The sequence below is a fragment of the Polypterus senegalus genome, chromosome 3 (assembly GCF_016835505.1).
Source record: "Polypterus senegalus isolate Bchr_013 chromosome 3, ASM1683550v1, whole genome shotgun sequence".
Taxonomy (NCBI): Eukaryota; Metazoa; Chordata; class Cladistia; order Polypteriformes; family Polypteridae; genus Polypterus; species Polypterus senegalus.
Window position 1 is genome coordinate 251,708,725 of NC_053156.1, and position 21,330 is coordinate 251,730,054.

At 36.6% G+C, this 21,330-nt stretch overlaps 1 protein-coding gene across 2 annotated transcripts; it reads left to right on the plus strand.

The window, feature by feature from the left end:
* Positions 1 to 1,474: 1,474 nt before the first annotated feature.
* On the plus strand, positions 1,475 to 21,023 carry trib2 (tribbles pseudokinase 2). Of its 2 annotated transcripts, none has more exons than XM_039748926.1 (3): positions 1,475 to 2,928; positions 4,631 to 4,923; positions 18,390 to 21,023. In XM_039748926.1, the coding sequence occupies exons 1-3, from the start codon at positions 2,659 to 2,661 to the stop codon at positions 18,862 to 18,864; spliced, it is 1,038 nt and encodes a 345-aa protein (XP_039604860.1). In that variant the 5' UTR covers positions 1,475 to 2,658; the 3' UTR covers positions 18,865 to 21,023. The 2 variants fall into 2 exon arrangements, with proteins under 2 accessions (XP_039604860.1, XP_039604861.1); XM_039748927.1 differs by having other exon boundaries at positions 1,476 to 1,606.
* The last annotated feature ends 307 nt before the right edge of the window (positions 21,024 to 21,330 follow it).

Consider the following 21,330-nt stretch of genomic DNA (forward strand, 5'->3'; position numbering starts at 1 on the left):
TGGGGCGATTTCATAAGCATTAACAGTGCTGCCTGTGTGCTTGGCTGCTTTCTCTTTCTGCGTGGCAGCATTCCAATACATATTGCTCAATCCAGCGCCCTGTACTCACCTCATGAAACAAGAGCTACCAATAAGAAAAGGCTGTTAAATGCTCTTGTGGAAAACCAGTTCACATACCACCCATACTGTATCCATCCACAGCTGTAGCCACTTCATTATCTCAGTTATTGAGAAACTGCTGGTTCGATTATGCCATTTCTTTTGTACCTAGGCATTTTTAAATCCAGTCGAATCCCACAGGATTGCGAATAAAAATGTAAAAGAAATGTTTTATCAATGACTATTCAAATTATATTACGTAAGCTTTTGCATATGTAGGATTTTCATTTACTAACAACGTGTACGTTAAAATAATAGAATGTGTAGCTTTAAATGCAATGCCTTTAACGGAGACTTTAAATTACAAAAAAAATGACATTGAAGTGCCATAGCTAAAATATTGAACTGCTCTTAATCTGTTTTTTCTCTGCCAAGCTTTATACCACCCATACTTTTGGCAGATGTTCTAAATTAGTACACTAAGTAAAGCACGGATATTGTTAAAAAGAATAAAGGTCTGCCTTGCAGACTAACAGACTTCACTACAAGGTGGTCTGAAGAGTTCAACAAATTTAAAGTGCCTCTTAGGAAATGTTCTGCGAAATCATTGTAAAGCCATCGTGACTTTTCTACAAAGACCTATAACGTAGTAAGCTCAAAGCACAGTTTTTTTTTTTTTTTTTACCGTTTCTATATTAGAGATATATGCTTTCTTTTAATGTTGGAATGATACAATTTTTACAAGTGTCCGAGTAACTGAGTATACGTGATTTTTGTATCTGAATAAAATACACGTAAATATGCTATATGTCTGTAACAAATTGATATAGTCCATAAAATAGACAGATAGATAATCTGTCCAGTTCAGAGTTACGTTTTAGGTTTTTACACATATATGTCCAATAACTGGTGAGTAGTAAAATGTTTAAAACTGCGATGATTTAAATGACTGCACTACTTTAAGACCATAAAAAATGAATGGATGAACGGATTTGTACATCACACCGTAACGCGAGTGTAATTCATGTAGCATTCTTCATCCGTAAATATCTAGTCCAAGCGTCTAGAGGGATATAGTGCTGAAGACATACACTGCAGATCGTTTTTTTTTTTCTTTTTCAGAAAACCAGCGGTTCGTGGTCAACCCAGCTTGCTAATTCTGCATGCAACATTGGTAACAGACTGCAAACACAGGCAGCCGCTCCACTTCCAGTCTCCACTTTCGCGGATGGATATCACCTACTTAGGAGGAAAGCAAAACGTAATAAAAACCGTGCGAATACAACCAACCTTAATGTGGATTAGAGGCCGGGTTTCCTATGACGTTAATAATGACTGACGTACCCCTTAGCCAATGAACGCCAAATTGGGAGTCTGCGCTAGCGGAGGGCTCGGCCTTGCGAGTATCAGGTTGGTTCGCGGAGAGGAGGTTTGTGTAGTCAGCTCTTGCACAGGGATTCAACGAGAATGTGTTGCTGACATAAGAGAGTAGAGTTTCCCTAGCCACGTAAGTACTATTAATACACCACAGGAGATGATGTCTTGCTGAAACTAGGGATCGGCCCGGGAAAAAGGCCATCCCTTCCTACCAGCTACGCATACATCGGCTTTCGAATCTGGTCTCAAAGGAAAACCCAGAGGGAAAAAAAGAATTTGCACTTCAGTACCTGATTTTTATTATCAAACTAACAGAAGGACTCGGACGTTTTTGCATCGTTTTTAGCCTTGCTGGATATATATGCATTCTGTCATCTGGAAGGCCAAAACCAGCAGGAAATCTGAAACCATTGATCTAATATTATCCTCGTTTGCACTTTCTTGGCACTGCGGCGCCAACGGTTCCAACGAATTCATTAATGTTCCATTGCGGCTTAGGTTTCTGCACTTGCTTTTCTCATTCTGATTTAGTTCATGTACCTTTTTTGTCCTTTTTAATATATTGGAAAGCATGAATAACATTTTTCAATAGTAACGACCAAAAGCAGTACTGAATGACCTTTTTTTCCTTTTCGCCAGTCAAATAATTTAGGAGTTTGCTTTTCAGGGAAAGGATCCAGACGCCATCTAGAGTTGGAAACCTGATTCTTTGCCCCTTCCATTAACTCCCTCTCTTTTTTTAATAGAAGTTCGGTAATGCATTACCTGACTTTCCTTTTTTCCCCGATCTGTGAAACAGATCATTTTTTTCCGTGCAAGCCTCATCTCAACGTGAACCAATTTTAAAAAGAAAGAACCTTAACATTTGGAGTGGCAGCTTTCATATTTCTTCAAGACAATAGATACTTGGCGCACTGTTCTTTTCATTCCACTTTGAACATTTTTTTGTCTATACTAATGTGCCAACAACAACCAGTGCTTTTATAAGTGTATATCTGCAGTAGATCTGCATTTGTACGGTGCTTCTCTATAAACAGACCATCCAACTGTGAACCAGTAGACGTGGACTTATAAATTTGGATCACTGAGGCCACTGCAAGGCCGAACACGATCTTCGGTATTATATCCTTTCCACCCAATCCGGACAGAAGTATCATTTTGTTTTTGGCCTATCTTATACTCATGAACATACAGAGATCAAACCCCATTAACATAACGCGTTATGGGAGATCGAGACACAAAAATCACGATTTCGAGGAGCTCTCGTGTTTAAGGACAAGTGAATCGAGTCAGAGTTTTAGTCCGAATTTGGGATCACCTAGTCCTCCGGAAACGCCAAACTCCTCGCACTGTATCTCGTGCATTGGGAAATATCTATTACTTGAACCGCTGGAAGGGGACCACGTTTTCAGGGCCGCGCACTTACACAGCGGCGACGAGTTAGTTTGCAAGGTAAGCCATTATTCATTGTGTTTCAGTTGTTGGTTGCACCTTTTTAGAAGTGGGGCGTCCTGCAGGTGTGTTAAGTACAATACTTTTGTGTACATTCTTTTGTGCAACTCCTTTAAATTGTCACCTTAAATATATAGGCACAATTGTTCATCTTGCAAAATGTCAGCTTTATTATTATTTTTTTTTTTACTTCTGAAATGCTAGCTACTGTCTGCCCTGCTTATTGTTCAGCGCTGAGTGAGAACGTCACGCAACGATGCTTTGTTTAAGCTCGCTCTACTTGCACAGGCTTTAATAGCCTGCCCGGCTTTAGAAGAAGGGTAGAAACTAACTTCGCTTGTAACCTTAACGCGATGACGTGTGAAAAATAGATTGAATATAAATGCATTTAGGTCAAGCCGACTGTACCTAAGAACTTTATTGACCTCCTTAGACGGTTATTTTTTATTTCAAAGAATCCCCCCTCATCTTCGATCGCCTTGACAACGGAACAGAACAATGGGTGCACTACTGTAACGACGCGCCGTTTCGGAATCGTTGTGCTCGTGGCACCGGAAAAGGGTTTCCACTCGGCTGCACCCTACACCCCTTAACCCGTTTCATTTGGGCTTCTGGACTTAATAACGCGCCACGTCAGGACATGCTTGAATGAAGTTCATTCTGCGTGAATCCTAGAAGTGTTTTACAGGTCTGCTGTGCGTCCCCCCCCCCAACCCCCCGGTCCCGCAAGTTACCCCACGGGCACCTTCGCAGGCAGCCTTGGCACATGAAAATAGCTCATGCAATGCAACCATAAATACAACATCGGGGTTGGAAGTAGTTTTCATTTTGAATCTGGTATAAGTATACTGAAATGTCGAATTGGAATTGCCTCTTCGCTAATCAGTTTTCAACAACAGAATCGCGCTTGCTGTGCACACAACATGCTCCTTAAACAAAGGGACTACAGTGCATCCAAATAAGAAACATCAAATGTCGAACAGAGGAAAAATTTAACTGCTCCCGTTCCCTTGCTTTTCTATGCATTAACTGTACTAAGCAAATTATAGGGTATTTTAGTTCAATTCAAGTGTTTGTTTTTCCCCCAAAAATCTCCAAAAAGAATTTTGTTGAAATAATTACACACTTCATCCGTAAAGGTTTACATCCTAATTGATAACGCATTCTTCACCTAAAGAAGCCCTTGAGAGCATGGTTGCAATTAACAGCTGTGGTTGCTTTGTTCTGCCGCAGCAGGGGTTCTCTGTGCACCTCCATTTATTGTAATACACTGAGTTTAGTGAGACAAACATGCAGCCCATTTACTCTTGGGTATCGCTCATATTGTACCTTTTTAATTCATTGTAAAAATAACCCAACGTTGTCCATCTACAGCAGCAAGCAAGACACTGCTTGTCTTGCAGAATCTGATTTGGCATGAGTCATACACCATAATTTTTTCAGGATTAGGGCTGAATTTCTCTTGCATTATTCATACAGTGCTGATTTTCAGCCCAGAGGTTCCTTGCAGCTAATTTAATACCAGCTAAAGAGAGAAAGCAGGTTTTAAATAGCTTCTTACGTAAGTTTTTTTTTTTTCCTTCCTCTTTGATTTGTTGTGTGTCACTGTGTTTTGCAATATGCTTAATGAATAACTTCTCCTGCTTCTTGTAATGAAAAGCTAATTTTTTTTTTCTCAATGGTTCTCTTCCTTTCTGTCTAGGTATTTGATATTGCGCGATACCAAGAATCGTTAGCAGCTTATTTTTGTCTGTCCTCGCACGAAAACATAAACCAAATTACAGAGATTCTTCTTGGAGAATCAAGGGCCTATGTGTTCTTTGAGAAGAGTCATGGGGACATGCATTCGTTTGTTCGAACCTGCAAGAAGCTGCGAGAGGAGGAAGCTGCCAGACTCTTCCATCAGATAGCATCTGCTGTTGCCCATTGCCATGACAGTGGACTGGTACTGAGAGATCTGAAATTGAGAAAGTTTGTTTTTAAGAATGAAGACAGGTAGGTGTTTTCTTTTTTTCACCTAATTGTGATAAGAGTGATATGTACAGTAACATTTGAGTGTTAGAGCTGAATCTTTTAGCAGCCTTGTGATGAAAATATTGTTCATTTTTGGAAATCCGTTTTATTGACATGCCTGCGTAACAAAGTGTTCTTGAGAAACAGATTCTCTGTATAAAGATATAAAACACAAAAGATTGTAACATGTACAGTATATCACCTGTGTTAGTTGATTTGTCTCAAAAGCTACATCTTTCCATTTTTCTGTACATGTATAAAGATACATTTAAGTAAATAGTTGGTGCAAATTATCAAGCCTGAAAAATAAAAGAATACCTTAATTAAACCAGTAACATCCTGCTAGACTAAAGAGGTATTCTTTGACATTGTGACTTTAGGGTTTACAAGGTTAACATGGCATGAAAGAACTGGCATAGTGCCAGATCAGAAAAGAATGAAGTTAATCATTTATTCATTTTGCACCAGCTAACACAAGATGGCATTGACAAAATGCAAACTGGAAAGTTTTTGATTAGAAAATGTGCTTCTTCAGACAGCAAATGCCATAAATGTGAAAGACGTTCACTTGTCAGTGGAAGCAGCCACAGCTTTCTTCCTCATTTTTAAAAGGTGTATCCAATGGCAGCATGTAAAACCCATCCTAAAAGACACACGTGGTGCTGTTCTGCAAATCTTCTAAATCCATTTTAATTAAATTGACTTTGTAAGTGTGTCTGGATAAAGTTTTCTGCTAGGTAATTTTGAACAACTTGGCAGTCATCACTATACAACAGAACATTTAGTTGTTTGGTCTGTGACTTGCAAGTTGCTAGTTTTTTGATCAGTTTTGTCAGCATTGGCTCTGTTCCCTGCCTGACTCTAGATAGGATTAGGCAGTTTTGGTGATGGATGGATGGATGAATGAATGAACTGCCAAAGGCATTGTTTTAGCCTCTGGCAATACCACAAGGAAACACCCGTGTGTATTGTGTTTGAACAATCGGCATTGATATTGCCAGCTCACCTAACACAAACTTCTCATAGTCCCACAGTATGAAACAGACAGAACAAGACAAAAATTGTGGAATGTATATATGAAATGTGAAATTTTCTTTTGCATAACGTATAAATCAACTTTAAGTAGTGCCTTTGGGCAAGAGTTCATATATTAACACCCATGTATCATCTGGCTCTTGAAATGAAGGCTTCCACATCATCTTAAAGTTTGTCATTCCAGCTTTTATTGTGTGTGTATATATTACACACACACACACACACACACACACACAGAAAGGCAGTGCCAATACCTATATAAAATAGTCAACTTTAAGTACTACAGTTAAAGGTGTATATGTGCATAAAAATTGGCTTATGTGCTCGTTACAAAGGGTTTAGCAATCTTGCTGCCTGTGGAAAGAAGCTATTGCACATTCTGGTTGTTCTTGATTCTATGGAGTGATGGCAAGAGATCGAACAGTCCATGAGAGGGGTGTAAGGAGGTTTGCACAGCGCAGAGGGCTTACTTCTTGCATTTATCCTTAAAAATGTACTTATTGGAGGGGAGAGAGACCCCAATAACCCTCTCAGCAATCCTCACCACACATTCCAGAATCTTATTATAAAATGTACTGCATTTTCCATATCAGGATGTAATACTGCTCGTCAGCTGTCAATAGTGCCCCGGTAGAAGATGGTGAGGATGGGAGAAGGGATTCTCTCTTGCTTCATCCTCCTAAGGAAGTGCTACCCCTGCTGAGTTTTCTTGTCCTGGTGTGTGGTATTGAAAGCCCAGGAGAGATCCTCAGTGATGTAGACACATTTGAATTTTGTGCTGCTGACCCTCTCCATGGGAAAGCCTCTAATATGCAGTAGGTCATGTATGTTCAGCCTGTGTTCTGAAGTCCAGTATCAAATCTTTGTCTTGTTGACATTAAGAGGTGGATTGTTGTCCCCACACTAGCTCATTAACTGTTCCACCTCTGCTTAGTAAGATGTTTCCTCTTAATTACTGATGAGTCCGACTATTGTTGTATTTGGTACTACAGTTATGTGTTAGCAGAGTAAAGAGCAATGGAATGATGGGCCCCTAAGCTCAGTTTGATGGTGTGTGATGTCTTATTGACGGCACGTACTGCCTGTTGTCTTTCCGACTAGAATTCCAAGATCCAGGTACAAAGTGAGGTGTTCATTCCAAGCATAGAAAGTTTCCCTGTTAACTTCTATGGGATAATTTGTGCAACAACCCTACATTTATAAAGAAATGATAGTTTCTCATTGTACAGAAGGTTGTGTGTTTCATTGATGACAACTAAAATTAGAGAGAAATGATTCTTAGATGTGATGTGAAAATTAAATGTGATGCACAGTGATGTCCAGAATAACACAGTGTTGATTGGAAACATTTGAAATGTTCAGTTTCTTTTCAAGGGTAATGCATATTCAGATATATTCATAATTTGGATCTGAATGTAACACATTTAAAGCTTATGTAGCACATGCCCACTGTGGGAAAACCTGTAACTGTATGCTGTGACTTTAGACTGGTATTATGAGTGGCTGTGATTGTCTATGGGTAACAATTTTCCTGTGGTCAGCACTAGAAACTACAGTAAAGTTTGTGCTCTGTTTTTAGCTGCTTCCATCTAAATGCTGAGCTATGCTGCTGAATCCTATCTGCATACCAAACTGTGGGCAGTCTATATGCCTTGTTATCAACTGATAGGAATTCCTTAAAGTGGCTTCTGTCTGTTGTGCTCAAAGCACTTGATAAACTGTACTGTATAAGACCAGGCCTTCCAGCATTATAACCAATTGTAGTCTTGTTCTGAAGGTCAAAAGGTACAGTATGAAGGTCAAAAATGATTATTGTTGAACATTTCAGATATGAAGATGTTGCTAAATTATAGCCTGTTTTAAAATATCTTGGTTGCAGGGCCTATTTATCATTCAATAATGAAAAAGTAGTTACCACAGAGAATATACTTGAGGAATACATGAGATAAATTATTTTCAAAATTGGACCTATCTATATCTTAAAAAGAGAACAAGGGTTTTTTTCGACTGAAACTCTGCTCTGCACTTTTGTTTCCTTTAACATGCCTCTGTTTTTCATAATGAAAGAAATGCCAATTATTTAATGTACTCCTATTTTTCCTAGAATGTGATTCTTTGAAGCAGGAACTCATTTCCTGGAAGTTTAAATAAGGCAGCAATTAACTGTTCAGATGTCCATATGTTTCAGTGGACCCAGCGGCAACTTATCAGGTCCATCTGAAGGTCTGAATTTGTGATTCCATTTTAACATGCTGCTTGTATATAGAATTGTATAGAAGTGTAGCTGAAGTTTCAGTGTATGTTTGTCTGAATTTTTTTCCACAATTCTGTTTTGGGCATTGTGACACATCAAAATTTTAGAAGTAATCTGTATTCATATCTTGGTATCTTTTTTTATAAACTGTGATCAATTAGTAAAAATCGGTCACTATAAATTTGTAATTTGTTGGCAGATCACCCAGGAAGTGGTTCAGAATAATTTCTTGGAATGTTCACATCTCTGTTTTCCATTAAAATTCTGTTGTATGTTTACAAGTGAGGGTGAAGACACAGTTAACCTATGTAATATGTGCTGTGCTAGTGTGTGTGTGTTTGTGTTGTTTTTATAAAACATGTTTTACTTTATAAGTGTGTATGGCCTGAATATCTAAACTTGAAGGGGACCAAAGTATTTGGTTGTATTTAGGCAGAGGTTATTTTTAGGGTAGTTTAAAATTCCATTTATATTGTATTACATCAGGGGTATTTGCATAAATAACTTTCAAAAGTGCATATTCGTGCTCCTAAAATACAAATGATTATAACCTTCAGTGAGTGTTCTTTACAGGAATATGGCACAGATCCCAAACAGAATGTTTGTTTATTTGTTATTGTGTAAGCATGTGTTATCAAGTAAACATTTTAATGGATACAAGTAACAATGGAAATTGCTAATTCTGTACTAACTCCAGGGACCAAAACAAGGCTGACTACATGGTCCAGGCATATTTTAATTACAAATAAGAACTGTAAAGGAAATATTATATGTATATTGCTTATAATAAATCAGTAAATATAAGCTGCATATACAGTATTTGCTGGCGAAATTGAGCTGATGTACATTGTCATCTGCCTTGAGGTTACATTTTTTTCCTCTCTTTGGCATTGTTTCACGCTGTGACAGGTACCCATTTCTTATCCCTTCTTTAGTGTTTGCCCATTTGCAGAGCTTCATTATACAAATTGTTCTTCTACTTATACTGCAATAACTCTTATTAGTGGTGATTATTTCTGAATTGCCTTTTAAAAAATTCTTACAAATTGAAGGGAAGTTTTTGGTGAAGCCTGTCGTGAAGTTTTCATATTATTGTACACTTTTTTTTTTTTTCCCCCATAATTGTGAATTTTTCCAAAAGTAATTTGAATATTTAAAATTTTAGCTATGTATAACATACTTTTATGGTCAAATTTTCTGTCAGTTAAAGACTACATTACATATACAGATAAACTTGAGAAAAAAATTGCCAAATGCTACCTGTATGTGTATATATCCATGTACCATAACTTTAACTCATTTAACTGTATTGTACTGTTGGCATGGCATTTACTTTTCAATGTTGAAGGTTAATTATTTGCAATCATACTTAAACATAAACATTAATACAGGAAGGTTAAAATGTAATTGTTTGAGAACATGATCCTTTTTCTTTCTGTTTTCTGTTGGTTAGTTAATACTTTTGAGAATGTATAGGTATTTGCAATTAAAAGTTCAGATGGAAGACAGAATCCGGATCATGTTGGGGTTAAACAAGTTTCAGAATAAGAAATACATTTAAAGTTTAACTTTTATGCACAAGCCTGCTAGACCGGGTATATGTACTGTATAATTTGTCCTCTCCGAGAAAGAGCTATGTCAGTTGCTTTCTGTACATCCTTTAAAATGTGAAGTGAATGACTGACTTTTTTTTTATCTCAGAAGCAGCGTCTGACAAGTCAATACAGATGTATTGATTTTAAAATACAAGTATATATAGAGTTTGGAGAGTTAAGAAGGTATCTGATGTACTGTAGTTGTCACGCTCCTGTCATTCTGGCAGATTACCAACAGGACCTCAAATCAGCATTTATCACCAGTAAGCCGTTTTAGTTGATCCTCATTTAGGGTGGTGCGTCTATTTTAAGCTGTGTATCACCATCCAGGGCAGACTGTGAGTAGCATACATATAGTTATTGTTAGAAATTAAGTTCCAGAGTGGCTTTGGCTCATTTAAAATGAAAAGCAAAGCTGTTAATGGTGGGATGAGGGACAAAGTAATGGAAAATGTGAAGGATTATATTTGAGGTGTGAGATTTTCAAGAAACAAAAATAAACGAGAAATACAAGTTGTGAGTAGCAGCTCTAAAAGTGGGCAGGGTGCATGCTGAGGGCTAGGGAATTAATTATCTCATTCACATGGCAGTCTTATGCCCTTACAGACCAAATTGATACTTGTCATTTAAAAAAAAAAGCATCAAAATGATGATTGTAAAGGTTATGTATTCCTTATGTAAATAAAATCTGGATGTCAGTTTTAGCATTTTTCTACTGTGAAAACAATGTTAGAATTAAATTTGTCTTTGCTTAGTGGCCCTCATTCTTGCTGCCAGTAGAATAGTATGCCAACAAGCATTTTTTCTCACTGACTCAGCAAAGGTAGGTATTGGTGATGTTATGTAAGAACAATGGAAGAAATTTTTCTTTGTGTACAATAGGCCTGCATCATTCCAGACTAATTTTATTTATTTATGAAGTAACCAATTTGTACAAAGTTTTAATGCAAAATGTTTGATCCATGTGAACAATTTTACGATGCACCTGAAACGATATACATTTTAGAGTGAATAAAAAATAAAGGTAGCCAAAAAAGAAAAAGGTTCAGAATTCCCTGTTACACTTGTTTCTGGAATGCATAAGAGGAACACATGAAAGTAGTTTTATGTAAAGCCTATCACATATGTTCATTCTCTGCTATGTTGTTTATACCATGACTACCTCTGCTTGTTGTCCTGTAAGCTTGAGTTTTTTCTTTTTCTTTCTTTCTTTCTTTTTTTTTTTTTTTGAGTTTGCATTCTATGCATATCTATACAGTGTCTTTGTGTTTAGTAATGATTATATTACCTCCAGCACAAAGTTTACATGTGGTTTGCAATATCATCAAAAGGATATTACCTCATCCTCTCTTTTCTAATCCCTTTTATTGCTGGCTATGTTCAGGTAATGTTGTAATACCTGTTTAACGCTGCCGTTTTAGCTAGACTGCTATGCTTGGAAAGATATATGGCCAACACATTTGGCACAGTGATGAAAATTGTGAATTAATCTGGTAATTGTAAACTGGTCCAGGTCTTTTGCATTACATACCAGATGTTCTGTTAAGCAAGCCCAAGTTTGCTTATCAAATTCCCACCTCTCAAAGTTGAATGAGAAGAACAGTTTCACAAGTTTGTCCTGGGGTACGCCACTAATTCCATCGAAGTAACAAATGGGTTTGAATTCATATTAAAATTGGTGATTATGACAGAAGCCAGATTTAATGTCTGTGTTCACCTAGGTGTTCAAAGATTTCTTCCATCGGCAACCTATTGCAAGTGTTATGAATGGCAAAAAACACTTACATATGTAAGATTCCGGTTGTATACAGTCAGCTGATGTTTGATGGCTATCATCCCTTGGGGGCTTAGGTTAAATAATACATAATTTTCATAAATATTTGCTAAACGACATCACATTTGCCCTATACAATACAAATAATAACAACAGGATACCTTTGGTAGCATCCAAGATCTGGTAATACAGTTAAAAAGGGTGATTAAATATAGTACAGCGATGGCATTTTTGTATTAGCAATGAAAAGTAGTATACTGCTGATAGCTTACAAGAATGGGATCAAACCTTTAAACTGACAATTTTCCATTATGTCTTTTGATGCCTTTTTTTGTAAGCCTGTAAATTCTCTCTGCAGATTTGACTGTTAAAACAAAGTGTTTGCCTCTAGTGCTTTTCTGCACCATGCACTGTTTCCTAGATAGGGGATTTTAGTGGAAAAATAGGTCTGGGCTTATATCTGTTTTTCGTTTGTTTCCAAACCCCCGCCCCTGCCCCCAAAGAGATTTGCATTTTATTTAATGAAAAGGCATCCTTTTTGAAATGTAATAACTCAGTGGGATAAGTTGGGGAATTTAATGTCAAATTAAATATCTGGAAATAATGGTGTAAAATAGACAACAAACCCTGTTTACAAATATAGCATTCAGCATAGTCTAAAGTTAATCACAAACACTAAGCTAATCTCAGTAAATGGTGTTGAAATAGAAACTATTTAAAATGCACTTAAATAACTTCCCTGTACTTCCGAAGCACATCCTTCATAGCTGCCCTGTGCAGACAATAAAGACAATAGAGCTGAAATAGAAAAGTATACTACTAGGTGCAAGACCACACACACACACACACACACACACACACTGGAGTAAACTGTTATGCTTCAGTTCTAACTTATATGTTGGAAGATATTTTATTTATGTATTTATTTTTCTTTATATGACATTTTCTTGTTAAAATTAGCCTAACCTATAACTACATTGTGAATAATTGTTTGTTCTGTATTTTTTTTTTCTCTTCTTTTTTTAAATGTTAATTTTTTGTTTTTTTTTAAATAGGTAGGCATGTATTTTTATGTGTCCATGCAGTGCTGTCGAAAGGATTTCAAAATGAGCTGTGGCTCCATGTGCCCATTTAATGATCTAAACCGGTTTTTAAAAAAATGAATGAACATTTCCAGTGTGCTATCTACACTATTTTTAAAACAAGTTAATTTTGCAAATGTCTATTACTGCTTGAAGTGGTGTAGTGTAGTAGTGTATTATTCACATATGACTACAAAACCCCATTTTCATTACTGCAGTGTCTTTATAGTAAACTCACTTAGCTCATATCTGATTAATCATCCTTAATTAGTAATTTATGTGTAAATATTAATTGGTTATTAGAAAGTTGTTTGTAATTGCATTAGCTCAACTGAAACCTGTTATACTGTTTAATAGATTAAGCAATTTGTCTTTCCTTGGGTTGTAAGGTACTGGCATTCCTAAAGGTCAATTTTGGGTTCAAAACTGAACAAAAAAAAAAAAAACTGCTTCTTCAAGAAACCTGTCCATTGATGTTTTGCTAAATAAAGGTAATTCTGCAAGACTGATTGACAGTTGTGGAAATCTTCATTTTTTTGCCATGAGAGAAGAGGGCAAACTAGATCTAACCAAGATAGAAAAATACCATAAGTACCAGATGCACAACTACACAAGAGGATAAGTATGCCAGAGTCTGTAGTTTGAGAAACTGGCTCTTCAAAGTTTCCTCTAATAAGCAGTTAGAATTTAAACATGATTATTTACGGATAAGCAAAGAAAGCTCACCATTAGGACACTGGAGTACGGGCTGCTAAAAATGGGGCTTTATAGCCCTATGCAAATAAATTAAAATCACTCTTCTCACACAGTATTATCCATTTTCAACATTAGTGATGTGTTTGTTATTTTAAATCACTTTAGTGGTATCCTGATTTTAAAAAACTTAAAAATGTCTGAATGATTGCAAACTTTTGAATTCCAGTGTATACATTTGAGCCTGTTTAGAGTTTTGCCTTTTCATGTCACATTTGTGTTATCCAAAAAATATCATTAATATAAGAGTGAAAATTAGGATAACTCTGTCTATTTTATTTATTTATTTTAAAGACTTAAGCCACTTTTGAGTTATTCACTAAGTTCCTAATTGTCAGATTGGTAAGGTAAATGTTTCAGCAGGTGATTTTAGAAGGAAGATGTCGATTTTACTTTGCTGGATGCTCATTGATATCTTGAACTATTGATCAGTTCCAGCAAAGGGAACCCCCTTCATGGTTTATGTATGAAAGCAAGTATATACAGTATGTATGAAATGGTTTGCATATTGGGAGAATGTGACCAGGGTACACTTCCAAGCTGTAGAGGTTTGAAACAGTAGCCATCTACTTTAGTAAGTGTGCCTGATGGATGAAGTAATCCACTAGCTGACCATAAACTTTATAATCAAGTATCTGACATCTTACTCCATTAAGAGGATGTTCAGAACTTTCCATTGCACTGCAGACTGTGCATAATGAAATAGTTTATTTTAAAAATGAATGTATGTAATTGTAATTGCCTTTTAAACAGTAATCTTATCCATCCTTGCTCTGCTTAGTTAGTTGTGTGTATTAGACTTTCTACACATAATCATTTCCAGTAAATAAAGTACTGTTTGTACTAAATTGTGTAGTTTTTATAAGGAAGCAGGAGACATGTTTTGGTAATAGAAAATCAACTACGGTATGCAGACTGATGGCCATGGGACTGAAGAAATATTGAGCTCCTTTTTTATCAGTTGTCCTAAACGTCCCTTCACACCCTATGAAGTTTTACTTAATTTTTATTTATATAATTTTAGCAAGTCAAGGATGGCTGCAGGACACTCTAGTGACTGCTAATTATATAGTTTGACTATGTTAAAGGGAATGTCCGATTGGTCTTCAGCTCATCTCAGCAAAATTAAACAGGTTTAATTTTGACTAAAGTTGTAGGGGTGGCCTCCTTTTGATTGAGAATTAACAACTTATGAGTGCTCAGCTGGAAGTACAATACATAAAATGCAGTCATTAGCAAAGAAGAAAAACGTGGTTTGGACAGACAAGCCCCAGTTTTCTTTGAGACCCAAAGACTTGTTTGTCATAGCTCCACATAAAGGAAATGTATGAGTAGGGTCTGCAGTTCAATTTATTCTAACTATAAAACATATACACAGTCACCAGCTCTGGAAAATACAGTAGCAGCTCAGTTGGATTTCAGATTGTCGCAAGCTCAAAATGTTTTGGAAATTTGAAAGTGCTGTGAAGTCATGAGACGGCTGAGCTAAGTCATGTAGTCTGGCATCTTCAAGGTGATGAGATTCATCTACTAAAGTCCTTAATTTTGACATGCTCTCTGACTAGATGTTGTGTAATGTGCCCCTAGCCTGATGTTCTGCTAGGCTGTAAAGACAGCTGACTTAATTTGTAATCAGAAAAACAATGAGAATTCAAATGCCTTGAGTAGGGTTTCACTTTACAACTGTAGCTGAGAAAAATTTAGTGCCAGGAAAAATGTCAGTTTTGAGTAGTCCTGATCAGATTAGTCCCATTTTCTCAACAGTCTGTAAATTTAATAAGGTAAAACTTACAGTGACCTATTGGAGTAAGTCTTTACTGCTAACAGGCCATTAGAACTGTAAACCACCGGTCACTGGAAATTATGGCTGTTGTATGTTTTAGAGACTTCAGAATTATGTTTTCCAAAACAGAAGACCCTACACTAAGCAACAAAAGTCAGAAGAAAAAGGTGGAGAATATGCCTGCCTTTTATACATGGAATAAATGCTTGTACTTTTTTTCTACCCCATCCCCATCCCCCCAGTTTCCTCTTTTGTGGGATGAAGATGCATTTCCTGACTAAGGCCAGTTATTGCTGTACTTTGATTGCTCTTCTGTGGTCTGATTTAGTAATGCTGGGAAAGTATTTAAAAACAGAATAACTTCCTTTTATTGTGAATTATTATTTAGCATGTTTAGAAAGATTAGTGGTGCTTTTTCTCTAATTGTGTAATATGAAAGACCTTTGACTTGTTTCATTTATTTTCCTACTGTTAAGATAATCTGAATACACTGTAGCATACAGTGAATTGACACAGATTAAATTGTGCACAGTTAGTTATATGTCTTTTCAGCAAAATATTTTTCCTGTGTTGTAATATATTTGGAAAGATGACACTGTTGATAAACTTACGATTGGAGATGTAAGGAAGGGAGTTTGGACTGGCTTGATCATTAACTGGTCTTTGAACTGAAAATTTTGTATCAAAATAAAAAAGCCACTTTAGTCTATTGGGAAAATAAATTATGCAAACTAGAATTTACACTGTAATAAAGGATGTCCAACATAGCAATAGCTCAGATTAGTTTTGAATCTGTAGAGTTGGGAGGTAATTTCTTCTGTCAGTTTAGGGACCTGCATCTGCCAAAATGTTTTTTCACTTAATGTTTTTACATTATGCAGACCAACATCCTAATGAGCACTAGATGAGTATCAGTTGACCTTTCTTTAGAGAAACAGGTGTCCGAGTTGCCCACCACTTTATAAGTTCAACAAGTGGGAAACTTCTGTAGAAGGTAATTTACAGTAGCACTGGTGATAATGGTGATCTCACAATCAGGGAATGATGGTCATGGATCTTTGCCAGTCCACAGACAACAGGAAAGGGAGAGAGAGAGAGAGGACAGTTACAATTTAGAAATGCTGGAAATAGTATTATCGATTAGATATACTCATTACAAAATATAATGACTAAAGTATCAAAAGGTCTTTATTTTTTTCAACACCCTATTTACAACAGATTTTTCAAGGCATGACCTTAAAAGTTGATCTTTTCACTTTTTAAAATTTTTCTGAATTTAATAAAAGAAAAAATGTTTTGAAATACTGGAGTGAGTTTCCAAGGTTTCCTGGAGCTGGCATCATCCTTGAACCCATCGATAGTCCTAGACCAAGATTAACTAGGGCAGCAGCCGGAGATGGTGCAAAATAGTGCATTGTGATTTTTATTTCAAACAGTGTCCCAATTCAAAGTGCAGTGTAGCTTATTCACAAACAAATAATCCGTAAAACCCAATGCTTTGTGAGGAAGTTTAAATCAACTAATAATTTATCATTAAATAGGTAAAACCAAAGATATTGTCAAAATCATCTTTAAAATTCTTTGGCCAGTGCGCTGTCTCTCTCATATTCTAATCTCTCCACACTCAGCAGTCTTCTGGGTGTGCTTAATGGGATGAGTCTCTGACAAAAGTGGTCTTTTCCGGCTCCTGCCTTGGTCATGCTCCCTCTGAGGATGAGCCTGACACTGTCATCCCTATACCTAGGCTTACAGTGGATTCCTAGGAACAACTCCAAACCTACCCCAGCCCAATCCCTTGCCATCCACCAGGACACACTGAGCTTGGCTACATGTTCCCTATTGCTTCCATCTGCATCTGCTGGATGTGTAGGAGCCTCAAATCGCTCCTGCTTTCCGCAGCTCATCAGGAGCACTCGGGGGCCCCAACTGGTCTTGCCATCATGCTTTCTCTCTCTCTCACTTTTTCTTCACCCATTTTCCTGGATTTTTCATTCTTTTAATCTATTCTACTCGGGCTCCTTTTATCCCTGTGAGTGCAGGTGCCTTTATTATGACCCACGGAGTGTCAAATTTGGAAACTGGCTGAACTGATTGTACCTGTACGTGAATACACAGTCAGCCAGTCTCCCAAGTAAACACCCCAGTGATGCACTGATTTGCAGCAGTACACCCCACACCTGTCAAGCCTGAGTGCACTGGTATTTAAGCTAAAACTGACAACATCATGGACTCCTGAATACTTTTTGCTATATGGGGATCTTTTTATAAATGTCCCTGTTTTGTAGGTGTAAAGTATAACAATGCAAATGTCTCTGTATTTATCAGTTTCTAATTGTAGTGATGAGAATGTGAATATAAACTTGTTTTTTTAGCATGGACTTTCATTTAGTTTGTAACTAAATTTGGTGTTCAACATAATGGGGGGTGGAGGGTTGGATTTACTAAGTCCATTGTTAATTGACCGAATTCCTGAAATTCCATCTTTTTTCATATCCTTCTGTCCTCTCCATCTGGCTCTGTTACGCTCACCACCTGCACATCTTCTCTAACCACATCCATAAACCTTCTCTTAGGCCGTCCTCTTTTCCTCTTGCCTGGCAGCTCTATCTTTAACACCCTTTTCCCAATATACCCAGCATCTCTCCCTGCACATGTCTAAACCAATGCAATTTCGTCTCACTGACTGTCTCCTAACCATCCAACCTGAGCTGACCCTTTAATGTTCTCATTTCTAATCCTATCCATCTTCGTTACACCTGATGCAAATTTTTGCTTCTTTAACTCTGCCACCTCCAGCTCTGTCTCCCGTTTTCTGGTCAATGCCACTGTCTCTAGCACATATGACATAGCTTCTCTCACTACCGTCCTCTAAACCTTCCCTTTCACTCTTGCTGGTACTCATCTGTCACAAATCACCCCTGACACTCTTCTTTACCCACTCCACCCTGCCTGCACACTCTTCTTCACCTCTCTTCCACACTCCCCGCTACTCTGTACTGTTGATCCCAGGCATTTAAGGTCATCCGCCTTCACCAACTTTTCTCCCTTCATTCTCACCACTCCTCTGACCTCCCTTTCATTTACACACATGTATTCTGTCTTGATTATTGTTTATTAAAGAAATTAGTTTAGCTTGGTCTCACAATTTTCCTTTTTTGTTTTCTTTTCCTAGAAATCTCATTAAGTTGGAAAGCCTAGAGGATGCATACATATTGGAGGGAGAAGATGACTCTCTTGCAGATAAACATGGTTGTCCAGCTTATGTGAGCCCAGAGATCCTAAACACAAATGGCAGCTATTCTGGCAAGGCAGCTGATGTGTGGAGTTTGGGTGTTATGCTCTACACAATGCTTGTTGGACGTTACCCCTTCCATGATGTGGAGCCAAGTTCTCTGTTCAGCAAAATTCGCCGTGGGCAGTTTAGCATTCCAGAAACTCTAACTCCTAAGGCCAAATGCCTTATCCGCAGCATCCTTCGTCGAGAGCCAGCGGAAAGGTTAACATCACGGGAAATCTTGGACCATCCTTGGTTTTCCTCTGACGTCCATGCCTCCAGTTCAGGCTATGGTGCGAATGACAAAGATGCTTCTGATCAGCTGGTGCCTGATGTTAATATGGAAGAAGAGTTGGACACATTTTTCAGCTGAGCAGCACATCCGCCACTGAAAGCATCTTGATGATGCTATGGATTTAGACTTGAGACATGAAGGAGTCCATCTATACCCATTTAATGCACCCTAAATCAACATAGCTTGTTGGCAAGTCAGAGTGATGGTTCCTGAATAAGCTCTTAAATTGCTTCAAATCATGTGAAATGCAGATAAAATGTAGCAAACTTGAAGAGCTGTTTTCAAGTTAGATTGATGCTAGGTGGGAAATTGCAAAATAATATTAAAGGGCAGTATGGAGCATTGCAGCTTCTCATCTCATGGAACCAAGGAGGGCATCTATAGGGTACACCTACCAGTCAATATTGCATATTATCACTCCAAGTTCATGCCCCTTTTTGCTTTCTGTTTTAAACCTGCCCTATTCAAATACTCTCCCTGAAAACCTTAAAATATTTGACAAGAAAATTAATGGAACTTTGCCCTTTGTCTCTGCACACATTTGGCATTGTACTGTTAGACTTCTTTATTGTATCCCTTCTGTTATTCAGGTAATGAACAATCACTAACAGAGTAATCTTTTTCACTTTATTTATTAATGTTAAACAGATCATTGTTTTTCATAAAATGCATTAGCACAAAAAAAAAAACATTGAGATGATATGCGGGTGCTAATAAATTAAGAAAAAAGTAATACATCAGAATTTCTGAGTTTTTTTATTTTTATTTTATAAGCCTTTATATACCCTGTATAATACCACCTTATTTCTTCAGACCATCTCATAATGTTCCTGTTGAAATTTTATTTTTCCCATGAAAGCCTAAGTGGTTACTCTTTTACACTTTTTTTTTTTTCTTCATTCATCTTTGTTGCAGTAAGTTACTATAATGTAAATTTCTATTTTTTCAGTTTGCCTGCAGGACTTTTAGTATAAAATATACAGGGTTTTGAAATACTTTCTTCCAGACTTACAGCCATGCACTTATTTTTTATTTTATTTTATTTTATTTTTTTGTATAGGTGAAAATTGCTGTTGGGCTCTGACTTGATTCACATGTCAATGCAAGTTAACAATCAGTAAAATTATTTAATTATGCATATTCTAAATTGTTGGCATCAATACAAATGTAAAGTTTAATTTAACACACATATATAAATATATATATAAATATATATATTTTTAAATACAGGTAGTAAATAACATACAATTTATTTAATATTTTATTTTTTAGGCTTTCCAGCTGTGATGTTAAGCTTGTTTGGCCATGTAAGACATGGAACTCTGTAAAAGGCACAGAGTCAAAGCTTGCATTAAATTACAGATTGCCTAAGAGATACATGGGCAACCTCATCTGTTGGTGTATTTTTTTTTTCTACCCATTTGTAGCAAATTAAACTTCCCTTTTCTGTTGGTATTTGTACTATGTTTATTTGTAATGCACCTGACAAATGATTTCTGATAATACAGACTCTGCAGACTGAAGACAGAAAGTACATTTTTCTTCATAAAACATATTTTGATGGTGTACATAACAGCATGCTGATTTTATGGTTCATACTGAATGACTGCGTTTTACTTTTAATGAATGTGAATTTCATTATCGATTTCATATTGACCAGTGTTTTTCTAACAATAGCAGTCAACTGTGTAAGAATTCCGTAGCAGCTGTAATAAACCATCAGAATATATTTTTATCACTACATGTTTTGTTGTTTGTTGTGGCATACACCACAATTCTGTTTTAACAATAGCACTGCAAATGTGCTTTTTATTTTATTTTATTATGATTAATTTTTTTTTTTTTTTAATATAAATCAGAGGCCAGTAACACTCCTGTTGCATTGCTTATGACAATGTGTTATGCACTCCACAAAACTCTTCTACTTTTCTGTATTTCCAACCCTGAATATTTTTTAACCATTTGTGGGTGGGGGTTGAAATGAGTCATAGGTATAACTAACTCTGTTTTCCAGTACCTCATTTTTTTTTTTAATTTTATTTTTTCTTATTACTGCCTGTACAAGTTCTGTGAAATGGTCATGTTATGGGTAGGTACATGTGGACTCTTGTAGTATGTAAATGTTACTTGAATTTGTGCTTATTATAATGTGTGGCATGTGCATACAGCTACTTAGCATTTGCCCTTTGAATGATATTCCCTGCTCAGCAGGAAAGCTTAACAAAAAAAAAAAAAAAGGGTTAAATTCTCAGTGGATTTAAGATGAGAATAAGCATAGTTGCAAATTACTTGCCTTTTTTAATTTTTTTTTTTTTTTTTTTTTATATATGGTAAAGATTAAGGAGTTAATAACATGCTCTGAAGATGGTGCTGAGTTGGTGCTAATGTTGAGATGGACTACTTTTTTTCTTTTTTTTTTTTTCCTTTTTCTTTTTTTTTTTTTGTTTTTCTTTCTTTTTTGCGAAGGGAATGTTTTAGAGAAAGTGATGTGCATGGTGCGGTTTAACTGCCTCTGGTGTTTTTGATTGTAATGTATTTGGTTTG

Coding starts and splice junctions, on each gene's coding strand:
- trib2 (XM_039748926.1), top strand. CDS start 2,659: ATGAACATACAGAGATCAAACCCCATTAACATAACGCGTTATGGGAGA. Junction 2,929..4,630: donor GCGACGAGTTAGTTTGCAAG/GTAAGCCATTAT, acceptor CTTTCTGTCTAG/GTATTTGATATTGCGCGATA. Junction 4,924..18,389: donor GTTTTTAAGAATGAAGACAG/GTAGGTGTTTTC, acceptor TTCTTTTCCTAG/AAATCTCATTAAGTTGGAAA.